This window comes from Tauraco erythrolophus, chromosome 3 (genome assembly GCF_009769465.1).
Source record: "Tauraco erythrolophus isolate bTauEry1 chromosome 3, bTauEry1.pri, whole genome shotgun sequence".
In the NCBI taxonomy this organism is placed as follows: domain Eukaryota; kingdom Metazoa; phylum Chordata; class Aves; order Musophagiformes; family Musophagidae; genus Tauraco; species Tauraco erythrolophus.
Genome location: NC_141467.1, coordinates 77706102 through 77730087, shown reverse-complemented (window position 1 = coordinate 77730087; position 23986 = coordinate 77706102). Strand labels below are relative to the sequence as shown.

At 40.0% G+C, this 23986-nt stretch overlaps 1 protein-coding gene across 1 annotated transcript in view; it reads left to right on the top strand.

The window, feature by feature from the left end:
* Positions 1 to 23986, top strand: part of RUNX1T1 (RUNX1 partner transcriptional co-repressor 1) — a 94421-nt gene that overhangs the window by 68613 nt on the left and 1822 nt on the right. The window contains exons 9-10 of the mRNA XM_086609455.1: positions 7932 to 8000; positions 13926 to 14116. Of these exons, the coding sequence (XP_086465581.1) occupies positions 7932 to 8000; positions 13926 to 14116 (260 nt within the window). The remainder of the gene's footprint in view (positions 1 to 7931; positions 8001 to 13925; positions 14117 to 23986) is intronic.

Genomic DNA, 23986 nt, shown 5'->3' with positions numbered 1-23986 from the left:
TTTCGGCAATGTCTGAGAGCGATGGGACGGGAGGATAGGCTGTCATGTAGGGATGGCAGAGCAGTGAGATGTGCACTGGCTCTCCGTCCCTTCTGACTCCTTCCCTTGCCTGCTTGATTAAGGAAATCCCTAGGTGCTTCTGGATTGTTAGCACTGTGAAACACCAAGGCCTTTCATGTTCTCAGTACTGGAACTTAACTTGGAAGTTGTCTTTTCTAAGGAAATGAAGGAAAATATAAAGATACGGGCACTTCTTAGCTGTATTTGGTTTCTGTGTAAGAAACAAATAACAACATCTGGGATGGCCACAGCTGTGCACACATGATCCTCCTGGGTCTGTGTCCACTGCTGTAGCTCACGCAGGTGTGTCTGAGATAGTTTGGGTACTGCTCGCTGTGTAGACAGAGACTCTCAGAGCTTGGCTCAAGCTGCAGAGCCCACTTAGAGCAGACCAAGCAGTTGGATCTTCATCCCCTGCAGACCTTCACAGTCACACTTGCATGATACCTCACACAACTACTCCAAGATGACTCTGCTGTATGAAAACAAGCTTTTATTTTTTGGGCTTTCTGTAGCTTATTGATATGTTGGCCTGCTTCTACCTCATCCCCTCACTTTTACAGCAGATGTGGTAAAGAAATACATCTTGGTGATGCCTTTTTATTGTTCTATGCTCTCTGGAAGAGAAAACAAACTATGATTACTTATCTAATATTTATCTTAACAAAAACGACTTGTCCATCTCAAATGCCATCTAGTTAAAATCATCTTAAACTGTGGTCATTACTAGAATTGAATGTGTGCATTATTTTGCAACTATATGTTATTTAAAGCTGTGTTTTCCTTTTGCCCTTAAAAATAACTTATTAAATTTACAACTTATTTAACTGCAAATAGAAAAACAGAAAAATAAATCTAATTCCCTCTCCATCTTCCTCTTGGTAAATCTCTAGAGTTTTTACCGTAGTATTTAGTGCCTCTTTATAACAAACATACTTTTTTTTTGGTTCGTGTCAAATGATCTGAGCCAATAGCTCTATAAATTAGCTTCAGTCAGTGAAAGGAAGGGTTATGGAAATGCTGTTCCCAACTTCACTAATAAGTCTAGTCCCTAGAGGAGCCCTTCTCAGAAAGAAGCATTCAGGTAATGGCTTGTACGAATAGTGTTAAATGTAATGTAAAGAAATACTCATAAATATCGTGTCTGAAATGTCGATCACATCTGCAGCTTCGGGAAGAACGCTAGTGAGGAAGCCCCTAGATCAAAAGCAGTGACACCCTTCTCTAGTTTTAAAGCTATGATGCAAAAAGAGCCAGACCATGGTGCTTGTAAGTGTAGTTAGTAGGTAAAAACAATGAAAGGAAACGTGAGTTTTTATAATTTCCACAGGGAAACTGGAACTCGAGACTTTATAGATAATAGTACAATCGAAGAAGAATAGTCATAACCACAACTGCAACAAAAGATAAAATGAAGATCAAACATACAATTAGATCCCTATATTATAATTTTGTTTGTGTATTTGTCAAGATGAATTCTTAGAAACAGCGAAGTCTGTCTGCTTAAAAAGACGTTATACAGCACAGCCTTGGGCATTGGACACACCAGTCACCTCTGCAGTACTATGGGTGCAACTGAACTGGTTGGAGTGAGTCCTTTTCTATTTTAACATGTCTATTTTGGTTATTCGGCTTTAAAAACGACTTCCTTAGACTCATGGATATGAAATTCGGATCGCTCCATTGATTTAGCATCTATATCAATTGTATGCTTTTATGCCTTGACATGTAAGGCAGAAAATACTTACTTTGGAGTCTATGGAAAGATAATCCTTGTATTTCCTCAAATCTGGTAGTAATGTAGTTGACAAAATGAAAACTGTTAACAGTCGGAGATACAATAAACTTGCAGCACCTGTGAGCCTTGAGATGCTGTTCTACTTAGGGCCTTTTATTTTAGTTTTGAAGTGAGGAGAAGGGGGTTTAAAAATTCCTCCAATATTTTAATCAAAGTGCCACAACACGTAAATATTGTTTTTTTGCTGCAGGGATTCTAAATGTCAGTGATTCCCCTTTGTACTTTTTTTTTTTTTTAAACGAGGTAATCCACCCTTTAAATCCATCCTGTCATCTCCACTAGCAAGAGGAAAAAAACAGGGGGCCATATGGTTACATTGTCTGTGCCTTTGTTTCTTTTGCTTTACGATTAAAATATCATCACTGAAGTGATAAGTTCTCACTATAAACATTATGCTGCGGTCTTCACAGATAGCTCTTTCTGAAAAACTCTGAGCTGATGTTTAGCATAGATAGTTTGAGTCCAAAAGGAATTGAAGGAAATTCTGGTCGTCATTTTGAACCAGCAGACCTTTGACATCCCTGTAAATCATGTTAATCTTGACAGTTCACAGTACCTGATCGATATTTTCCTGTTGATATTTTTAATTAAGAAATCAAATGAAATATTTGATCATTCGTTTTAATGCAGTGTAATCCAATACATGCATTAGCCCGCCACAACAGGTTACAAGCTCTCATTATTCTCTGAGAGTGTGTTGAAGGTAAGATGGGTCCATTCTTTTCGGTCTGAATAATGCATGTTTATGAAGGACTAAAAATGACTCAGACTTTATATATATTCACTTGATGAACTGTGATGGTCCATGAAGTGAATAATACATCATCCAACTCCTCCATTTTTGCTGAAGAATTTCAGTACTACATACTGCAGCAGGACTGCAACTTTCATCCTAATAATGAATAATTACACATATCAGACAATGTATACTGAAATACACACAGTCGGATAAATTAAAGATGAGGGTTCTTCAACATCGTGGGTTATAAACAAGATCTATAACCTTATTGAGTGCAGCTGTGGCTCTGGATAAGTGGTGTAGGCACACATCAGAAGGCGATGTTGATATTTCGTGTCTGTTGAATTTGTGTGAATGGAAATCTTGCAAAACAAAGTTTGAAATCTCTTAACTAAAGAGTGACAATACCTGCAGTATTTGTCTGAGGAAGCTAGGATTCTCAGAAGTATACGAATTTGTCAAAAACACACAGGTTACCCATTTCTTAATCCATTTTTAAATGTTAACTCTTTCAAAGCTAGTTTATATTTTATAAAAGGCTGTTCACCGTCGTACTTTCAGAGTTAGCCAGGGCATTCCTGCTGATACATGCCTGTTGATGCTGTGATTATAAAATCTTTCTTTTGCCATTTGCAGATAATCAGCATTGCTGTGATATGCATGATATTCTCAACATGAGCTAACGGGAATGCTGTGAATACCACAGTAACTTTTATAACTTGTAATTCTAGAATGTAAAGCCTTGGTAATACTGGTCACTGATGATATTAAGTAGGGCTCTTAATCCGCTCACTGCACAGGAGGTTTGGGCTGGATTGTGGTGTACTGAATTGCATGCTGTTAGATAGGGCTACAGCTACAGAAACATTGCACATTTGTATTCTCAGTATTTATTTCTGACCTCCTTGGGACTAGAGTCACTTTTATCCATTCCTTACACCACCCTTATTACTGTCGTGCATTGCAATATAACTCGTAGGTGGCATAAAAGAGAGAAAATGTCTTGCTGCTAGTTATTGGAAGTTTGATCTTGGTTGAGGATGATTCAGTAATACAGTACCTGTGTGGTTTTCCTTTTCTTATTCTTTTTGAAGGAGAACAAAACTGTATTTTTAATGCAATTTCACATATGTTCAAGGAGTGTTGTAATATCCACAAAAATGTATTAGAGGGCAAAGAAGGGCAAGGATGTATGTAAAAATACTTGAAACTCATGCCCCCCAACACAGTTAGAAAGTTAGACTCATTCAGTATTACACGTCTTCAGATTTGTATCTATATATTACATGAAGTTGAATGGCACACTTTTGAGCTTGAGTCTTACAAAGAAAGCAGTGAATATTTCTTATTTGTTGTTCTGAGAAGTTTTTTGTTTGTTGTCTGTGTCTCCCCATTGGTGTTATTATAGGGTAGAATGAAGAAAAACTTACATATGAAATATGTAAAGTGTGTAAATTTCATATGTGAAATAATCTATAGTTCAGGGCTGGTTATATGCAGCTTTTATTATTTTTGAGCCCTGATGTTCACTATGGCATATAGGGTATTGTTATTACTGCCACTATTTCATAAATACAACAGATTCTAAAAGATCCTCAAAAGATCAGCTGTTCATCTCCGTTTCTTAATATTTTCTTATTGTAGGCTTGGATGTCGTTGTCCGGTGATAAAAACCTCCATTCTTTTGTATTTTCATCCTATCTTCTCTTCCTTCTTTCCAAATATGGATTAGGCGTTTTGACAATTTTGAACATATCTTTTAAGTCTTTCTACTTGTTTTTCTTGGGTTTGATCCTTATTATCATGTAAGAGTTGGCCTCCTTTATTTGTTGACCTCCTAGATTTTTGTCTCAGTTTCACTTCCCAGACCTGTGTTTATTTCTACTCTTACAGCTCTCCACATCTTTCCGTACTTTCGGCACCTATTCTCTTTATCTTAAAACTACCAAAAATAAGCCGTCTGCATTAAACTCCAGAAACCTGGTTGATCAATTCACTCTCAATGATTCTTATGGTCGGATGCATTTTTGAAGTAAATACACCAGGGCCCATATGGAACCCAGCACCATATTGTGACAATAGGATTTTTTTTTAGCGAATGTTTTCTTTCTTATTAAAAGTACTATCCAGGATAGACTAAAAATATTACTTTTTCTATATATTTTACAAAATAATGTATTACGTTGTTCCCTGCTGTTCAATAGAATGCGAGAGCTGCAACTGAGACCAGTATTTGTGTCTTGTTCTTATGTCTCAGTTCAACAACTTTGTTGCTGAAAAGTTTATTTCACATTAAAATAGAATATTAAAAAAAAAAAGTTTTTGCTTTCAAAATCTGTTTTGTTTTTACTTCATTTAAACTCTTCACAGACAAGTACTGATTACTCCCATGTATAAGTGCTTTTTATTTTCCTTCTTGGGCTTTTTCATCTGGTTCAGTAGGAACTGAAACAAGTGCTCTCAAACCATGTTTTGCCATGAATTTCAAGTAAAGTCAGTAGTGTACATCCCATTGTTCTGCATAACAACATTGTTGTATTTTCACCATTGACAAACCTTTGTATTATTCCTGACGTGTAATGTCTTTTCTGTTACACTTTTCTGTGTGAGCTGCCTTGTCTTTTCAGGTTATTCCTAATTTCGTCTGATTTCCCTTCAGCCAAATTACTTTGACTTGTAGGTGCTGCAGTCAGTCAATTAATATAGTGCATTCCTCGTTATGGCTTTTTGCAGTTGATTTTTCATTTAGTGTTTTGGGAACTTCACTCAACTGTATTACTTTTGGTTTGAGTTTGCTAGACTTCGAAGTTAAGATCTTTTGTGTTTTAGTTCTGGTGAGCAAGTTCTGTGATTCTTAATCTGAAGGACACCTTACCTTAAAAATCATAGTAATAAAAGACTTATATCCTCTGGTCACATCCTGTAGTTTAGTCCCCAAAAGAGGATTGTTTTCATGGACTCATCACCACTGACTAAAAAATAGCCATGTTCATAATATTTTTCTTGCTTGGAAAATGTGTTTTTTATTATCTTCATAAGTGCTTCTTGTCTTTTTTTGTACGCCATTCCAAACTATGGGAAAGTCTCTCTCAGACTCTTGATTTAATTCTTCTTGCAGAGGATCTCATTCCTCATGTAAATAATTTGTGGTTGGAATAAGAGCTTGATTGATGTTTATGTTTTGGAAATTTTAACAATTAGCTGGCAATCTGGTCATTTGTGTCATTCAATTCCATTTTTGGAAAGTCATATGTACCAAAAATCAGCTCCACATCTCTTTATTTTTAATATTAAGTACCATGGTAATGGGCTCAAATCAAGCTTATGATCCTCTTGCAGTGGATAGTACTTTAAATAGCAGACAGGACAACTCAACACAAAATACAAGGCATGAATGCAACAATTCCCTTGTTTTGCCATGTTTGGAGCCTGGTTGGTTCTTTTCCTGCTAGTATTGCAGGAAGAGCACATAAGAGAGTTTTAATTTTTCGCCTTTAGTTTTCCTGAGCTTTCAAATAATGTTTTCTGTTGCTGCCTCTGTCTCTGAACTGGCACTGTGCCCGTAAGGGGATGAGAGAAGTGTACACAATAATACTTGTTGTCTCCAGAATCGTGTGAGCCAAGTGATACTGAGAATTTTCCCATTTTCAGCATCAGGTCTGAAGTCCTCTGTCATGTTGATAAACCCATGTAAATAGCTAGCTGTTTTGCAGAATCCTGCACACACATTTACATACACATACCCATCATTTTATGCTCGAGAGGTGTGAAATTCTGCCTACAAAAATCCAGTTTATTTTCGTCCCGTACTTCAGCGACAAACAGAAGAGCTGGGGGAAATCCACTCAGCTGCCTGTCAGATGGGAAGATGCAGTCCACCCCATCGGCGTCTGCAGATTCCATGTGCTAGAAACGGCATCTGTGGAACAGTGTGCAGGGACTGGGATTCCCCGCTCTGCGTAGCTGAAACGGCCCCTGTCGTTTCCACCTTTGTTAGCTGTCTGCAATATTAAACATCATCTTTTAAATGTATTTAAGTTTCTGTAGCCTACTGTATATAAACAGCACTGCATGCATAGGTATGGTGGTGTGAAAGATGATTTGCAAAACCTAACGTTTCAACCTTTTTCTTAAAAACATTGCTTTTTGACCAAGTTAGCGAATAGTACCTTTAAGATAAAAAAAAAAAAAAAATTAGTAAAAATTAGCATTCAAAGAGCAGCATGTGTTCTTTTATGTTTCAAACTCAGACATCAAACAGCATGTTTAATTTCTAGCAACATCTCTAAAAAGATGCAAACCTTATCTCTAACATAATAAATCGAGTTATTTTGACGATTGAATTCTGTCGCACGGGCAATAGTAATCATGGCAATGAACTTACCTTTATGTTTTTTTTTCTCTTTTTTAATTTCTCCTCTATTAGTTTGAAAAATACTCATTCAGTTTTTAAATTGTATTGGAAAAGAGCAGCTTTTCATCTGCTGAGAATCTGTATGCTAAATTCCAGGGCAAAGTGAATTTTTGTTCTGTATTGTCTGATCTTGTGTCTTTGAAGTCAGTGTGGAAGGGATCTTGCTGATGTCAGAGCTCTTAGGCTCAGGCCCAGAGGTTAAACCCTTTAAATAAAGGAGGAGAGGGGAAAGAGCTGTCAAAATGTGATTGAAATATATGGGTGAATTACGAGCTTCAGCTCCACTGAGGTTGTTTGGCAGCATACGTATTTAGGGGCTTAACCTAAAGTTAAAGGTTCTGTTTTTCAAACTCATGCAGCTACAGTTGCCAACAAGGGCTCAGATATCAGAAAGCGTAGCTCTGAACATAGAGAAACACCCCTTTATTTTTCCTGTGGACAGCTTATTTGATCACTGGAATGACATTTGGCTTTTATCTCCGCTCCTCAGTAGCCATTCTGTTTTCACAGAGCACAAGTGCCAAGCGTGGGCTGTTGCCCTCTTTCTTCTTCCTTTTCATAAACATAATGACAAAGGATGCAGCACGTCACTCCCTCAGCTGGTCTCGCAAAGCCAGCCTTAAAAGCGTGGAAACTGTCATATAGAGTTGACTTGAAACGCTGTAAAATAAAAATGAAGCGAACTAGTCTCAGCTTGGCTTAAGATGAGACATTCCAGTCCTAAACATTGGTCTGGTCTGTGACGTTTATGAGCTACGGCCACGGCACCCATTTTATTTTGTGTAAGAAAAAACTTCCTGTGATTGTTTTTTTTTTTTTTTGTCTGAGTAAAGGAAAAGTACTTCTCTAAGCCTTGTTCAAGAAGCAAGCATTGCTTATGATGTTCTTTCTTTTTCCCTCCACACCCCCTCCTCCTGCAGAATCTCATCGGGAATTCCTTCACAGGCCTGCGTCTGGATACGTGCCAGAGGAGATCTGGAAGAAAGCTGGTAAGAACTGTTTAAAAACACCAGCTTAGTCTTCTGGCAGCTGTGTGCAGTTGTTAATGCACTGATGTGAGGAATGAAAAAGGGAGAAAAAAAACCAACAGGTCTTACTAGTAACAAGAAGAAATTGTGTTTAATAATCTTGAACTGGAACTGATCAGGACATGAAATAATCTTTATAATAAAAGCATCTGCTGCTATAGTTAGGAGGATATCAGTACTTCCATTAAGGACCCCTATTTTCTGGGGTTGTAATGGTTTCAGGCTGAAACTTGATATAGTGAAGTTTCAGTCTGTTAGCAATTTAAAAAAAAAAAAAGTTTGTGTGGGATTTTTTTTTAAGCTTCAAGTTTCTTACCTAGTCAAGGTCAGAATTCCCAAAGGAGGAAAAAACCCCTAAGTATACCTGTTAAACAAAAACCTCTAGCAACGCAATGTAACCTTTCTTAATTTTAAAAAGATTTTTGTGCCTATCAGCCCCCAGTGAAGTCTGTGCTCATAAACTTGCAAAGTTTTCAATGAATTAAGCAAGATCTCATCTCAGCAGCTGCTCTGAGTGGTTGCACGGGCATTGACAGCATCTTCCCCAGGCTTGAAAAGCACCAAGGGCAGATGTAATGATTGTTCAGAGTTTTCTTCAACACTTTAAAACTCTGCCTGAGCATGGGAGTTTCCTGGCAAGGATCTTACTGCAGTGCTGGAGCTAAGCCTTTGCTCTTTCCATATCAATATCAGAGCTTCCTTGTTTTCAGAGGGGCCAGGAGGTAGCTCTTGAACTCCAGCGAGGTAGTTGAGCTTCTATATATATACACTTATACATCAGCACCCCCCTCCCCTTTTGAACACCTGTATAACCATGAAGTCTGCTGCAGCTGTCTGAGGAGGAGTTAATGATTAAATGGCAAATATGCAGCAGTTTTTGATGATTTCTGATCAAATCTTCTCTGAATGCTCGCTACCTTTTGGTGTATTTTAAACTAGGTACAGAACATACGTGTAAAAATGTTACGCTGGCATATCATTACATCAGACAGAAGGTTGTGTTGTTTGTGTGATGTGGGTTTATCATGTAAAGTCTACCTTTGTCAATATGTTAATTAGTATTTTTGGAACCGTTGCATTTTCTATGAAAAAATAACAAAATAATCTACATATTTTTCTTTTGTCTCCTTTAAGGAAAGTGTAGCCTACGTAACTAAATGCCCCGAAGTGTTTTTATAGTTTATTTTGCCGTATTTGTGTTAACATCTTAAATGAAAAATAAGAAAAAATATGCAGTCCCAGGAAATCTCATCGAGAGGAGCATTGTTCAGTGGAGTTTCAGGAACTTGATTGATTCTTCTTGCAAAATCTAAGCGTTGATGCTGTTAGGCATATTGGGTTATTTATGACTCCTAGATGCAGTACAACAGAACAAAAAAAGTTTCTTCATAAGCTATCAATACAAGTTAATTGAAACTTTTGGCCTGAGTTATAAAATTGGATGTGCATTCACATTGCATAGATGCACAAAGGGTAGTGTAAAGGAGCTGTGACATGTCCTCTTGTGTACATAAATGTCATCAGTTTCCTTTGGTCCCATTTCTAGTCTCTATTTTCATGCTGATGTGGGTTTAAATCAGATTCCCTGTATTAACTGAACAGGCCTGTGAACTGAAGAATAAAAAAAGTCTGACTTTCTACAGGATGCATACCTGTATCTGTTACTAACTGTAGTAAAACTTCAGAAAGCATACTGCTCTTCATAAATCATGGGCATTCATTTTCAGGAGCGTGCACTGAAGTTGGAGATCTCCATTTTGTAACCAATTCAAGGCTGTAAAGGTGCAATTGAGCTCTGTAAGAATAGGTCTCTAGTGCCATTTGAGATGCTCTGTACTTTCCTGGCTGGGCTGCAACTGCTAGTCAAGAAGGCTGCAAATCTCTCACAAGTCATTTCTGTTGGCTCAGTGTAGATATCTTGGTATCTCAAATGTCTGTGAAGACCAGTGTGTAGACAGCTGACTCAAGTATAAAAGTCTGGTTGGGATGCTGAATCCATTGAACTGAAAGAATTTGGCTAAAAAAAACGGTTAATAAGCAACCTTAAAAGCATGTGACAAAGGGATTGACTTTAAACTTTTAGAGACTCTGATTGTTGGGGCAAGCACATAGTATGCAGCACCTTCTGAACCCTATTGCATTTCATACAGCAGTGGAAAGGGGACATCAGTGTCTTGATTAATCTCATTGAATGATGCGTATGCAGATGAAGAGTCCGAGCCAAGTTCTTAGTGTCCCCCAATAGCCAAGAGAGAAGCAGGCACATGAAGATGATCAATCAGATCATTGGTGGGATGATTTGCTCTCTGAAAATAACTGACCTCTCTTTATTAAATACTGAGAGGATCCCATGCCTACTGTGATCTGGTGCCTTAGCTTCCTTCTGTGTCACGAAGAGACTGTCTTCCAGCCATCTCCTGTCACTTAGCAAGGCCTACTGTTCATGGCAGTCCAGATGGAAGCTCTGGAGTTACCAAACAGGTGTGGAATGACCATACTTGATCACACAAAGACAATAAGGCCTCTGCACATTCTCCAGGGTAGTCCTGAGAAAGAGATGGTGCATTTTGCGCTATGAAGCTGAGATATGTCACCGACTCTCAGTGGCCACCTTTGCCAGGGTCAGCTTGAGAGTGAGATGATGCAAATGTTCATGGTGGCATAGGACTGCACCCCTGCCCACCACCTTTCTTTTCTCATCATGTGGACTGAGTGTGCCCATGATGTGAGGGAGGTGACCAGGAGCTGGCTGATGAGTCATCGTGTCAGGTTATGTACAGCAGTGAATGACGAGTATCTTTCTTGAGTCAGTTCCAAGGACCTCTGATCACGCTGAGTAATACCTATTCCACACAGGCTGTTGGCTCCCAGGAGCTTCTCTCATGACTTAGCACTACTCAAAAGGGGAGGAAGATTTCGATTGCATTCCTAAAAAGAAAAAATACTTAGCATTAGTGGGAAGATGGAGGATGCAGATACATGCATCTTAGGTACTTGGTTTTAAAAACTTCCAGATCCGTGTTTTCCAATACTGGAATCTAATCACTCTTCCTTTCTCTGGAAAAGCAGAGAAAGGAAGAGTGCTAGTATCCTGCCTGATCTTCATGGCTCAGCACTGTCAAGACAAATAAAATCTCCTTCACCGTCACTTGTAATTTTTCCTGCACAGATACTGCATTTTTTATTGTTACCTGAAACTATGAAGCCTACGTTCTATGTCTATAAAATATCTGAAGATACTGGAAACACTTATTTTAAGAAGACGTGCAGAAAATAAGTGACAGGAAATTTTGTATTGTTTATTTGGGTGTTCATGAGTTCATAATGTGTGGAAATAATGGTGGTGCATTGTGATCAAAAAACCTGACATATTTTAACTATCTGTTTTCATGCTTAGTATAGCACAACGCCAATTCTGTTGTCAAAGGTAATGGAGATACTAAAGCCCAATCCATAGTTTATGCCCTTTAAAAGGTATCAGTCAGGCATATGGCTTTGCAAGCACTTTTAGCATCTTCACACTCTCAGAAGCTTTGCAAAAAAGATTAAGTAATATAGAAGTTAGAATATAAAGTTCAATTTCTATATTTGGACTGAAAAGAATTAGATCATGTGGGATGAAAAACTATAAAATTAGAAGTCTCTGTAAAATGATGGAGTATTATGCTTCTGTTTAATATAATAGTTTAAACTGGCATTTCTAACCACTGCAAGCACGTCAACATAAAAGTAATTTTATATAACGTAATGAAAGTGCATCATGCCGTACAAAGATCGGTTCTATTCGTAACAAATATCAGCAAGAATACAGATTTTCTCAAAGAAATTCACTTTGTTAATAATGGCAGTTCATAGACACAAAACGTCTGTATTTAAGTTGCCTCATTTTTATGAAAATGGTAATAAAATTGCATCTGTATGTTTGCCTGTGTATATTTCTTTTCTCACGATCAGTGAATGTTTGCAGTTGGTAATAAATATTCAAGCACCTTGCAAATGTCCTACCAATTCCCTTTGCTGATCTGTGTGTGCCTGTGGGACTAGAATAGGAATGCATAATTTAAATATAAATTGCTTGATTTGCATATACAATTAGTCTAGCTGCAGCTTTGATCGTAAGCAAAAATTATTGTCCTGTATTGCCACTTAGATAGAATTTTAATTCACCTTGAATATTCAAAGTAAATTAAGCCTTGGCTGTGTGGTTGAAGGGTATGATTTTTTCCTCTCCTGAGGCTTTCCCCTAAACAACATTTATGGTAGGGTAATATAAGGGCATATTTTCAGCCTCATAAAAATAAGGCATAAGTTTTATCTCTAAATTCCCCTCCCTCAAAAACTTGAGTTGAAACATCTCTCGCAGACACACACACACACACATAACACACACACAGAGTAACAGAAATCTTCTTTCATTTTGATTAATTCAGTTTTACTCACTACATGGCTTAAAGTTAAAGACTTTTTTGTAATTTGCTTAATAACTGAAAATGGAGACTTCGTGTCATTATTTTTTTAAATAACAATGCAGAGCTATGAGACATAAAAACTCAAGAGAGTTATTGACTTAGTATCTGTATGTAACAGTTGGGTCTATGTGCATGCACACAAATAGGTGGACTAAATACATGGACTCAAACTAAAAGCCATAACACGGTTGTAATACTTAGATTTTAATCTACAGTAAAACATTTTTATTTGAAATCCACGTTTTTAATTAAACAGAACATTTAATTAGGGTGGTTTTTAAGTGGATGAAACAATTAAGTGCAAACACTTGAATGAAACATGTCATAATTAGTTTTAATAGAGTGTTAATTGGTACTAGGTTTGCCAAGTTAATAATTACTGCTTATTAAATTTTCAATTAATCATTGTCATTTTGCTTTGAATAAAGATGAAAATTAGATAAACTAATTCAGGGGAGGATGGTTTCCTTGTTAATTAGAGCAGTTAATTAAAAAAAAAAAAAGAAATTACTTGTTTTAGTTGTCAATTAGAAGACTGTTCATTAGTAGAATCTTTGCACTCTTCCTGCATCAAAACCCAAATAAGTAATTTGTGACGATCCATGTTTTCTGGAATAAAAGATGGGATGCTAGAATATACTGAAGAAATGGCTCCTACTGGCTCAGTTACTTTACAAGCAGCATGAAGGTTTGAATTTAGTGGAGCGGGGTGCCCCTGCCCAGTGTTAATTGTGCACTTGCTGGCTGTGGTGTGCTCAAGAGCTCGACAGAGCCAGGAAGTCGAGTCTTCACAGTGTAAACATGGGTTTGATGGAGAGATCAAGAGGTCAAATGAATGTTCATAAACAAATTTTAATTTTGGCTCATAAAATTAGATGTCCAGGAAAAGATATTTGACCAATAATTTAAATTTTTAAAATAAACTCCTAGAGGTTTCTTAACATCGTATATTTATTCATTAACATACAGGGAAAAATGTTAATGTCTTAATTTTCAGAACTTAAAGATACATTTTGAAAAAGTCTGTAATATTATGTCTTAAATAATAATTCTTTCCAAAAGTATTAATAAATCTGGTGTGCTGCGTATCCAATTTTCCAAGTAAAATGTTGAAAAAGATTACAAAAATAATGTTCCAGAGATTTGAAATGTCTATATTTAAAGAAATACTAACCATGAATCAAAATAACAAGAATCATCACAAGCGTTAGAGACTTGTGAGAACTTTCAGTGACGGGAGGTAAAGAAGCACCTGAGTGGTCTTGAAGAGTCTTGAGGAACGAGGTTTCTCTGTGTGCTTCTTCTCAAAGTGAAGACTCTTCATATAATAGAGTATCGGTTGCGTTTCTGCATCAGTCCTGCGTAGCCCAGTGCCAGTACCTCCTTTGCTGATGAGGATTTTTTCCCTCCTTTGTAGAGGAAGCTGTCAACGAAGTAAAGCGTCAGGCGATGGCGGAGTTGCAGAAGGCGGTGTCGGAGGCAGAGCGGAAAGCTCACGACATGATCACTTCCGAGAGAGCCAAGATGGAGCGCACTGTTGCCGAAGCCAAGCGCCAGGCTGCAGAGGATGCACTAGCTGTTATCAATCAGCAGGAGGATTCAAGCGAGGTAAGTAAGGTCTTCGCTGGGCTGGCGTCACCTGTGCCTGCAAACCAGAGCTGTACCTGGGCTGCCTTTAACTGGCACCAGCCACTCCTGTGACATCGGAGTTCAGTGCCCACTGTTAGCTGTTTGCACAGTATTCTGGACACGTATTTCAGGCACATGCTGACCTCCGAATTTTCTTGGTGGTGTTGTAATCTGAGCCTGAGATAGCAAGTGAATTTGAGCCGCAGTCTCACCTTTCAACTGCTCTTCAGGGTTACATATAGTGCACACGTTTCTGTTCTAACGTGGCTTTTCAGTAGCTTTATTTCAAAGCTTTTGCAGCTACCGTGTTGAATAGATAACAAGATTGCTTGCTGGAAGATATTTCACACTGAAATCTAATTTAAACAAAGAAGTGATTCGTTTAAGAGCTTGCAGAGCAAGGTGGCTGAAAGCTTGTCTGGGGAAAGTGTTGGATGGAGAAGCGATTAGCAAGAGGTGATGGTTCCGGTAGGACAGAATGTGAATGTAGATTGTAGTGGAGGATTTCCCTGCCCATGGCAGGGGGTTGGAACTAGATGATCTTCGAGGTCCCTTCCAACCCTAACCATTCTATGATTCTATGATTCTATGATTTGCAAGTATTTCCTTATTTTGAATGTGTTGCTTTGGCTGCAGGGAATATTTGAGAGTTGAGGAGTGGCCAAACAGCATTTGGAAAGGAGAGAAATACACTGGAAGGGCAACAAAGAGTAAGAAAAGAATAAGCATGTTAAGCCCTGATTTGCTTTCAGACCTGAGAGTGGAAGCCCTGAATTGCTGCAGTACAGGACATCCAGCGGCACGACTATCAGGCAGCTGGGAGTGAATGAGCAGCATGTGTTTGACCAGTGCTGCAGCGGTCTAGATAGCAATTATATTTTACCTCCGTTACAGAAAAACAGCGTCCTAATTTAAAACTGCCCTTAATAACAGACAAGAAAAGAAATGATGTCAGTTAAAAGTTATTTGTATATAATCTTAATCTTTCAAGGCCACTGAAATGAAAGAATATTACCTTCATGACGTATTTATTGTTCTTGTACTAAGATCTTGGCTGTAGTAAAACGGCTTTTTAATATAAAATCTAAACGGTAGGGAGTTGGTAAAAAGAGTGGATAGCAGTACCTATTGTGTGGGGACATACATGTGTGCACGCTAGTGTCAAAGCACTTTTCATGGGCTGGATGGGCAGCGTTACAGAAGAGTCACTTAAGCTGAAAGATGCAGATGAGCTGGCTGCAGCATGCTGAGAAGGCTGGCAACAATCACGAGCAGATAAGTCAGTGGCATGCTGCAGTATGCATCTATAATTTGAGGGAGCATAAGATTTTAATTCATACCAGACTTCTCTGGAGATGAAAGACCGTTGTGGGATCACTGAATGCCCAGAGTTTCTCCTTAATGTGTAGCAGATGAATAACAAGGAGACAAAAGGAATTGATTTTCAGCATCTGAAAGTTTCTCAGGAAGAAAGGGACTAGGGGAAGTGTATGTACCCTTTAAGTACTAGCTGTTCCATTGTAGATTAAATGAGACATAAATTCAATTTATTGGCATTTTGTATCTGAGATACTCAAGGACATTTTTCCTGCACTATGTTCATAGAAAGGGCATTTGTCTGATTTAGCATCATTAAAGAGCTGTCGTGTATATATACAAGAGACTTCTATTGTTAAAACCAAAATTCCAAAGGAAAATGCCTTTGGAGGAAACTGCAAATTAAATTGTTCAGTGAACTGATACAGTGTAGGCAGGACAGAAGAAGTACTTATGTGCCAATACATACAGCCCATTCTTCCATAAGCAAACATGCATCCAAAAGAGTGTGTAGAGAGTTTATGTGCTATGGTTCACTCCTGAGCAGTCATAGCTCTTTACTTCATCTCCAGAGGAATTGCTTACGAGGTTGTTCAGTTCTTGGAAACGGGACTTTAAAAAGGCAAATAATTCTTTTAATTGCACTCTAATGAAATGTGGCTCATAGGGTTACAGATGTTTCTCAGGGCTGTGCAGCCTCTGGGAGGGTACAAGAAGCCTCCTGGACCTAGACCAAACTACATACTTGGGAGCTACTTAAATTGAAGTCTGATGACTGAGTCCTGCAATTTTCACCTCTGTGGTCATGAGTGGCACATCAGGGTGGCTGTTGCGAGGTGAAAAAATGCAGGTTTTAGTAAATCTACAGAGACAACTCAAGTTTGCTCAGTTTGTGTTTACAGGTTCTTGGTTAATTGTGAAAGGAGATGACAATGATACTTATTTCAGAGTTAAATGTGTCTATTAAGTTTTTATAATTAGTCCCTCTTTGGCTTCTAATTATACCAAACTCCAACCACTTAGACCAATGCTTCCCGTGATTACCTGTTAACTCAGGCTGTTTTTTTTCTTTATAAGTCCGATAAAAATGGACCAACCTTTTCCTTCATCCTTGAGGACACACATTGGAGGGAAGGGATGCCATCCAGAGGGACCTTGACAGGCTGGAGAGGTGGGCCTGTGAGAACCTAATGAAGTTCAATAAGGCCAAGTGCAAAGTCCTGCACGTGGGTCAGGGCAATCCCAAGCACAAGTACAGGCTGAGCAGAGAATGGAGAGCCACACGGAGGAAAAGGACTTGGGAGTGCTGGTCGATGAGAAGCTCAACATGAGCCGGCAATGTGCACTTGCAGCCCAGAAAGCCAACCGTATCCTGGGCTGCATCCAAAGAAGCGTCCCAGCAGGTCGAGGGAGGTGTTTCTGCCCCTCTACTCTGCTCTCGTGAGACCCCACCTGGAATACTGTGTTCAGCTCTGGAGTCCCCAACACAAGAAGGACATGGAACTGCTGGAGCGAGTCCAAAGGAGAGCCGCCAACATGATCCGAGGGCTGAAGCACCTCTGCGATGAAGACAGGCTGAGAGAGTTGGGGCTGTTCAGCCTGGAGAAGAGAAGGCTCTGGGGTGATCTTATAGCAGCCTTCCAGTACCTAAAGGGGGACTACAGGAAAGCTGGAGAGGGACTTTTTACAAGGGTATATAATGATAGGACAAGGGGCAATGGATTTAAACTGAAAGAGGGTAGATTTAGATGAGATATAAGGAAGAAATTTTTCACTCAGAGAGTGGTGAGGCACTGGAACAGATTGCCCAGGACAGGAGATCAGTTTGCCAGTGTTAGAAAAGGGTTTCCTTGGAGAGAAGACCTTGTGTTTATTGCGATTGAGGAATAAAACTTCACATTCGCTTTGGTGTTCATTATCTCTTGATCTCTCTGTGAACGTCCCTTCTCATTTGTCTCGGTTATAAGTCATCATAACTTCTCTCTGTTTATAACTCTCATCAGTACGCTTCCAACAATGCAGATTTCTGTATCATAGAATCATAGAATGGTTAGGGTTGGAAGGGACCTCAAAGATCATCTAGTTCCAACCCCCCTGCCATGGGCAGAGGAATCCTCCACTACACCAGGTTGCCCAAAGCCTCATTCAACCTGGCCGTGAATACTTCCAGGGATGGGGCATCCTCAACTTCTCTGGGCAACCTGTTCAGTGCCTCACCACCTTCAATGTAAAAAATTTCTTCCTTATATCTCATCTAAATCTCCCCTCTTTCAGTTTGAATCCATTGCCCCTTGTTCTATCATTATACACCCTTGTAAAAAGTCCCTCTCCAGCTTTCCTGCAGGCCCCCTCTAAGTACTGGAAGGCTGCAATAAGATCACCCCGGAGCCTTCTCTTCTCCAGGCTGAACAGCCCCAACTCTCTCAGCCTGTCTTCATAGCAGAGGTGCTCCAGCCCTTGGATCATCTTTGTGGCCCTCCTCTGGACCCGCTCCAGCAGCTCCATATCTTTCTTGTGCTGGGGACTCCAGAGCTGAACACAGTATTCCAGGTAGGGTCTCACGAGAGGAGAGTAGAGGGGCAGAATCACTTCCCTTGACCTGCTGGCCACACTTCTTTTGATACAGCCCAGGATATGGTTGGCTTTCTGGGCTGCAAGTGCACATTGCCGGCTCATGTTGAGCTTCTCATCCACCAGCACTCCCAAGTCCTTTTCCTAAGGGCTGAGTCCTTTTCCTCAGTCCTTTTCTGTATACTAAAGGCACTGGAGTAATATTTCCAGGGCTAGAATATTTCCAGTTTCAAACAGGAGGATGCTGAAGTAGCAGCTTCTAGAGGAAGGCTGAGCATCACTCCTCATTCCTTATCCTTGGCGGGACGTTACGCCAGGGTCTGCAAGAGAGCTCAGTATAGGCTGCTATATAATCTCCATGCAGTTCCTGACAGAATTTCTCCCACGAGTGTCATTTGTTCTTTTGGCTGTGGAAACTATGAATGGAGATGGGAATTTGGCACCAGATTTCTAATGTATCAGATCTAATTTTTGTCCGATACAGCCACTCCCTGTCTATTGGCAAGGTTTCTCTCTTACAGCTCTTCATTTGTTATTCAGTAAAATGCAACCTGGACCTAGCTGAGGCTTCTTGGAGCTGCTCTGGTATGAGGACTTTGTGGCATGATTTCTATTGCAGTCTTCTCCAGAGCTCAAAGTGATAACTAGTACTAAGATTCAAGATTTTTGTAATCATTATAATTTAAAGATAATATGTAGTCTTCTCATCCATGGTCTTTCAGAGGTCTCACAAAGAGAATTACATTGTTTTGTTGTTGTTGGGGTTTTTTTTGTTGTTCTTGGGGTTTATTTGTGGTTGGTATTTTTTTCTGGATTTGTTTGTGGTTTTTTGTGTTTTGTTTTGCTTTGTTTTTAACTCAGAAAAAGTAGCATCGCTGACTGCAAGACAGTGAAGCTGGACATGTTGAACTGATCAGATCAAAATAAAGGGGACTTAGGACAGTGAAAGGACTAACAGGGGAGATGTGGTATTTTGAGTTTTAAGAAGTAGTCTGCCATATTCTGAGAATCACTACATTACATAGTTTAATTTTAATTTCTGACCCCAATCTGGTCACTTATTGAGCTGTTGTTCTTTGCTTACATTTGAATTGTTCAGTATGATTTAATTCTCATGACCACTGCTTCAGTGTCTGTACATTTACTTCCTAAAGATTTCCATAATTTCTTGGCGTAAGCCCTTGCGACTGACCAGGACATGTTCGTTATTTTCTGCTATTATAATGAGAGATTGAAGACCAGCGAACAGACCACACTGCTGTTGGAAAGCAAAAGGAGAGGAGAAGGCCTACCTGTCAGCATGGCTGTTCCTGAATCACAAATTAATTCTTTACCAGTTCCTTACAGTTGCTTGACAAAAGATGACCCATTCATCAGTAGTTCACGTGGCTAAGTATGGCAACATGTGTGAGCAGCCCGCTCTTTCATGACTGCCGTGCTTGCTTTGGCGGCAATGTACTGTTGTGGAAGTCAATTTTAATAGTAAGGGTGAACAGCTTAGCAAAGAGACTGGCTGCCCGGATTGTAAGGGGGGAAAATCATCAAAACATCTGTCTTTCTGCTCTGGTATAAAATGCTGCTGAAAATCTGACACTCAGTGTTCTTCCTCGCTTTTGAGTAGGATGGGGGCTGGGCACAGGGAAGGAACACAAATGTTTCGGTTCTCTCTACTTAAAGCAGATGCTGACTTCTGCTCAGATAAAACAAGTATGTAACTGGTCCAACACTGCTTTTAAGAGATGTGTAATGTTAGGGCTTGTTTATATTGCAGCAGCTTGTGTTGTATGTGAGTATCACACTTACCTGACATTTTGAAGACAGCTGGGTTCAATCTCTGCTGACCAATCCATTGAGACCAGGACTGTGCCAGCAAACCTGACTCTTGAGCATCGGATGCTGTGATTCAGGCAAGCCTAGTTTTTAAGCTGGTATTAAATTTAATACATATGTCAGCTAATGTTTAATTTTTTTGGCTGGATATCTCTTAGAAAGTAGCACATCATCCCCTGCAGTGGTGGGTGGTACAGAGGCACCAGAGCCATGTGTTCTGTGCAGGATCAGTCCAGATGTGATGTGAACGTTGGCACTGCCCCAGACTGCTAAGCTAAGCCTGGCTAGCCAGCTTGCACGTCTGTTCCGTATGCTTCTCCGCATTTCTGTTTTCAGGATTTAGCTTCTCTCATGCTGACTTGTGTGAACATAGATGTACTTCACACAATAAACAGTGGCTTGGGCAAGACTGCAGCGTTCAGTGATAGGTGTAACTTTACTAGAAGCATCTAAAGGTTTGAAAATCTTTGTATGGAGCGCTGCGTTTTGACGCAGCGTGGGAATTTCCAAGGTACTGATGTGTTTGCCTTTCTAATGGATCTTGGACAGAATTTTCATAAACAACTTTGCTGTTTTTTTGGACTGGTGTTCAGTGGCTAATGCAGTCCTCATTTAAGCCATTGTGGTTTCAGTGTTTTCTAGAAGTTCTTTTTCTTGTGGTTAGCAGTGATAAGAGTTTTGAATGCCATGAGAATTGCAGAACCGGGAAAAATCTGGGTTCTTGGTGTCCAGCCATGCTTCCTTTTCTGATAGACTAAAAAAATCCAAAACTTGTCAAAGCTGTCAGAGCAGTGTTTAACACTGTATTAGGGCATTTTGGAGTTCATAATCTCTTTGACATGTCACAGTCTATTTGAGATTTTTTTCTTCTTTAAGCCAGCTCTACACTGAGAGTCAGCTGGAGGTGTCAGAGGAAAACAAATACTCAATTGTGGTTAAATATTTCAAAGATGAAAGCGATGAGATGGGCCAAACTATTGACAAGTATGTGTCCTGGTACTGGAGACCACAGAAATGGAGAAGACCATTTGTTTTCAAGAATTTTCATGATAGCAAACAGAAGTTTCTGAGTTCTGTTGTTTGAAGATGGAAGCTTAAGTGCATGAGAATTAAGAGGCTGACCTAAGATAAGGCTCTGACCTAAGGTTGATGTTCCTTGTCAGTTGAAAGAGGAGGATGAAATATGATCGGTGGCATAGATTCAGAGCGAGATTCCCATCTGGTGTAATTTAGCCCAATTTCATTGAATTAATCCATTTTCAAGGTAGTGAAGTTAAATTGAATTATGTAGTCTGAGAATCTGGCCTTTTGTATAACCTCACTGTTTCACAGGAAAATCAATGCAGACTTAAACTGTAATCCAGCCCTCCTCACAGTTTGAGCTACATCTGGAACTCTATATGAGCTGGAAGCGCAGTGTAGTAAGTCACTACCTAAAGACAGAGGAGATAGACCAGGAGAGGCTTTGAGAGATCTGCTGCTCCCTTTCCCAATGCATGAGCAACTCTAACTGTATCATTCCTGGAAGACACCTGCTTTACTCTTGCTTTAGTGATGGAGATTCTCCAGTGCCTCTAAGCAATTTGTGCCTGTCCTTAAAAAGAGTTCACATAACATCTCTTTCCAGGTTTTCTTGCAGGTGTTTGATCCTGGTCATTGCCTGTTCCGCTGCAGTAGCTTCCAAGATGTTTGGCTGCTGCTGTCCCCTCTCAGGCTACCTTCTCTCCGTAGGTTTAATAGTCTCAGTTCATTCAGTCTCTTCTCATAGTTTGTGTTTGTCTGACCTCAGATTATTCTGGCTGCCTTTCTCTGGGTTCCTTCCAAGTCTTATTTGTCTTATTTAGGGCCACAAAGATGATAAGAGGGCTGGAGCACCTTTCCTATGAGGACAGGCTGAAAGAGTTGGGGCTGTTCAGCCTGGAGAAGAGGAGGCTCCGGGGTGACCTTATAGCTGTCTTCCAGTACCTCAAGGGGGCCTACAAGAAAGATGGGGAGAGGCTGTTCAGGAGGGCCTGTTGTGATAGGACAAGGGGTAATGGTTTTAAAATAGAGGGAGGTAGATTCAGGTTGGATATTAGGAAAAAATTTTTTACCATGAGAGTGGTAGAACACTGGAACAGGTTGCCCAGAGAGGTGGTGGATGCTCCATCCCTGGAGACGTTCAAGGCCCGGTTGGACGAGGCCCTGAGCAACCTGATCTAGTTGGAGATATCCCTGTTCCTTGCAGGGGGGTTGGACTAGATGACCTTTGAAGGTCCCTTCCAGCCCTAACGATTCTATGATTCTATGATTCTATGATTCTATTTCATTTGCTGTATTTGAAGTGCGTCACCCCAGCCTGGACAGTACTGCAGGCTGAGCCTTGCCAGTGCTAGGAGGTGGAGACTCTTAACTCAGGTGTAAATCAGTCTGTAGTCCTGCTCTTACACCCTCGTATGATGACTGCCATCTTGTCATCAACATGACGTTTTGGTCCCCTGTTATCCGAGGCGCTGTCTGTACAGTTCAGCCAGGGCGCTCCGTCTTGCTGGTACCTGCTAGAGCTTCCCAGGAGGGAAGATACCTTGACCACGCTCAATCCAATAGCGAGCTCAAGCTCTGTCCATGACGTCTGAATTAACTGGAAATACATGAGCGGGAGTCCACAAAGCACAGCCCAGGCCATTAGCCGGGATCTTGATCCTGGCTTTTCCTCAGTAGAATTTAGGCTCTGGAGCGATCAGCGAGCAATGTGAACACAAATCATCTGTTGCCAAAGCTTGCGGTGGCTGAGCCTGATCGTTGCTGCTATTTTTCACTGCTCACACATGGGAAGGAGCAATGAATGGCCCCAGTGGTGAGGACTGTGTAGGACAGGGAGTTCTGCATGTCAAATCCAGCTACTGTCCCAGTGCAAGCTCCTCATGACATGTGTGCTTGTTTATGCTCATTTGTACTGTATTTATTTTTAAATGCAGTAAGTTGTGGCATGAATGTGAGCTGTAAAATTGATTTTGAAATTCTTGTGGTTTATGTGCTTTTATTCCCACGATTACACTAAAGCTGTAATGACCTGTTAAATTAGAAATACTATGTCCAATGGACAAAATCACATACCAGATAATGTAGGACACATTAAGTAATCATGTAAAGAGCCAGCTTAGAGCTTTGTCAGTTCATTAAAATCTGGCACTTATGTATCACTTTTCATGTTCTGTACAGGCTGATAGTTAGCTGATGACTATTTTAATAAGAAAGTTGAACCAGTACTGTTAAAATGAAATGACTGTTTTCTGACATCAATACAGATCTTGTGACAAGATACTGAAATATCTTACGGTGGCTCTGGTCACATCTGGAGACAGTTCTGTCTGTGCAGACAGGCCTTCCCCAAAAAGGGAAGCAAAATAAAGATTCCCCAGCAGTTGGCCTGTATTAACTAAACAGATATTTGCAAACAAAAAGTTTGATATCCTTGTAATAAATCCAGCACAATTAGAGCACGCGTTTCAATGTTGCAGTTGGATCTGCCCAAGGGAGGGATTCCTGCACCTGGGCAGGTGCTGGTTGACTTCAGCATTATTCCATGTGGGGAAAAGCATCTTTTCAGAAAAGTCTGAAGGGGGAGGTTTTGTACACATGTACTTTTTTTCAGATGAGGGGATAAAGGGAAATATAGGCCAACCCTAGGGCTGGCAATTTAGCTAGAAATGAATAGCTTGTAGGTCAGCAGGCATGGCAGCAAGTGGAAATTCTGTGCAAGCACGGTTGGGGCAGAATTACACCATGTTTACCGATCACAGTGCAAGCATCCAGCTGGCAAAATGAACCTTTCGCAAGTATAGTGTGACCATTGAGAAATACTAGTATAGCACAAGAAGGAGAATCCAGGTACAGCACAAATTTGTTCCCTTTCTGGTCAGTAGGTTGAGGCATCGTATCTCTTTGAAAGGCTAATACAAACTTGCCGGGTCATTTTGGTGTATGCGTAAATATGTCTGTGCGGGCACGTGGTCATGTACAGTGTTCTAAATCAGTTATAGTTATTTTTTACTGTGGAGATAAAAAGACTTCTAAAGAAAAGATTCATAGATTCATAGATTTCTGGGTTGGAAAAGACCTTAGAGATCATCGAGTCCAACTGTCCCTAAT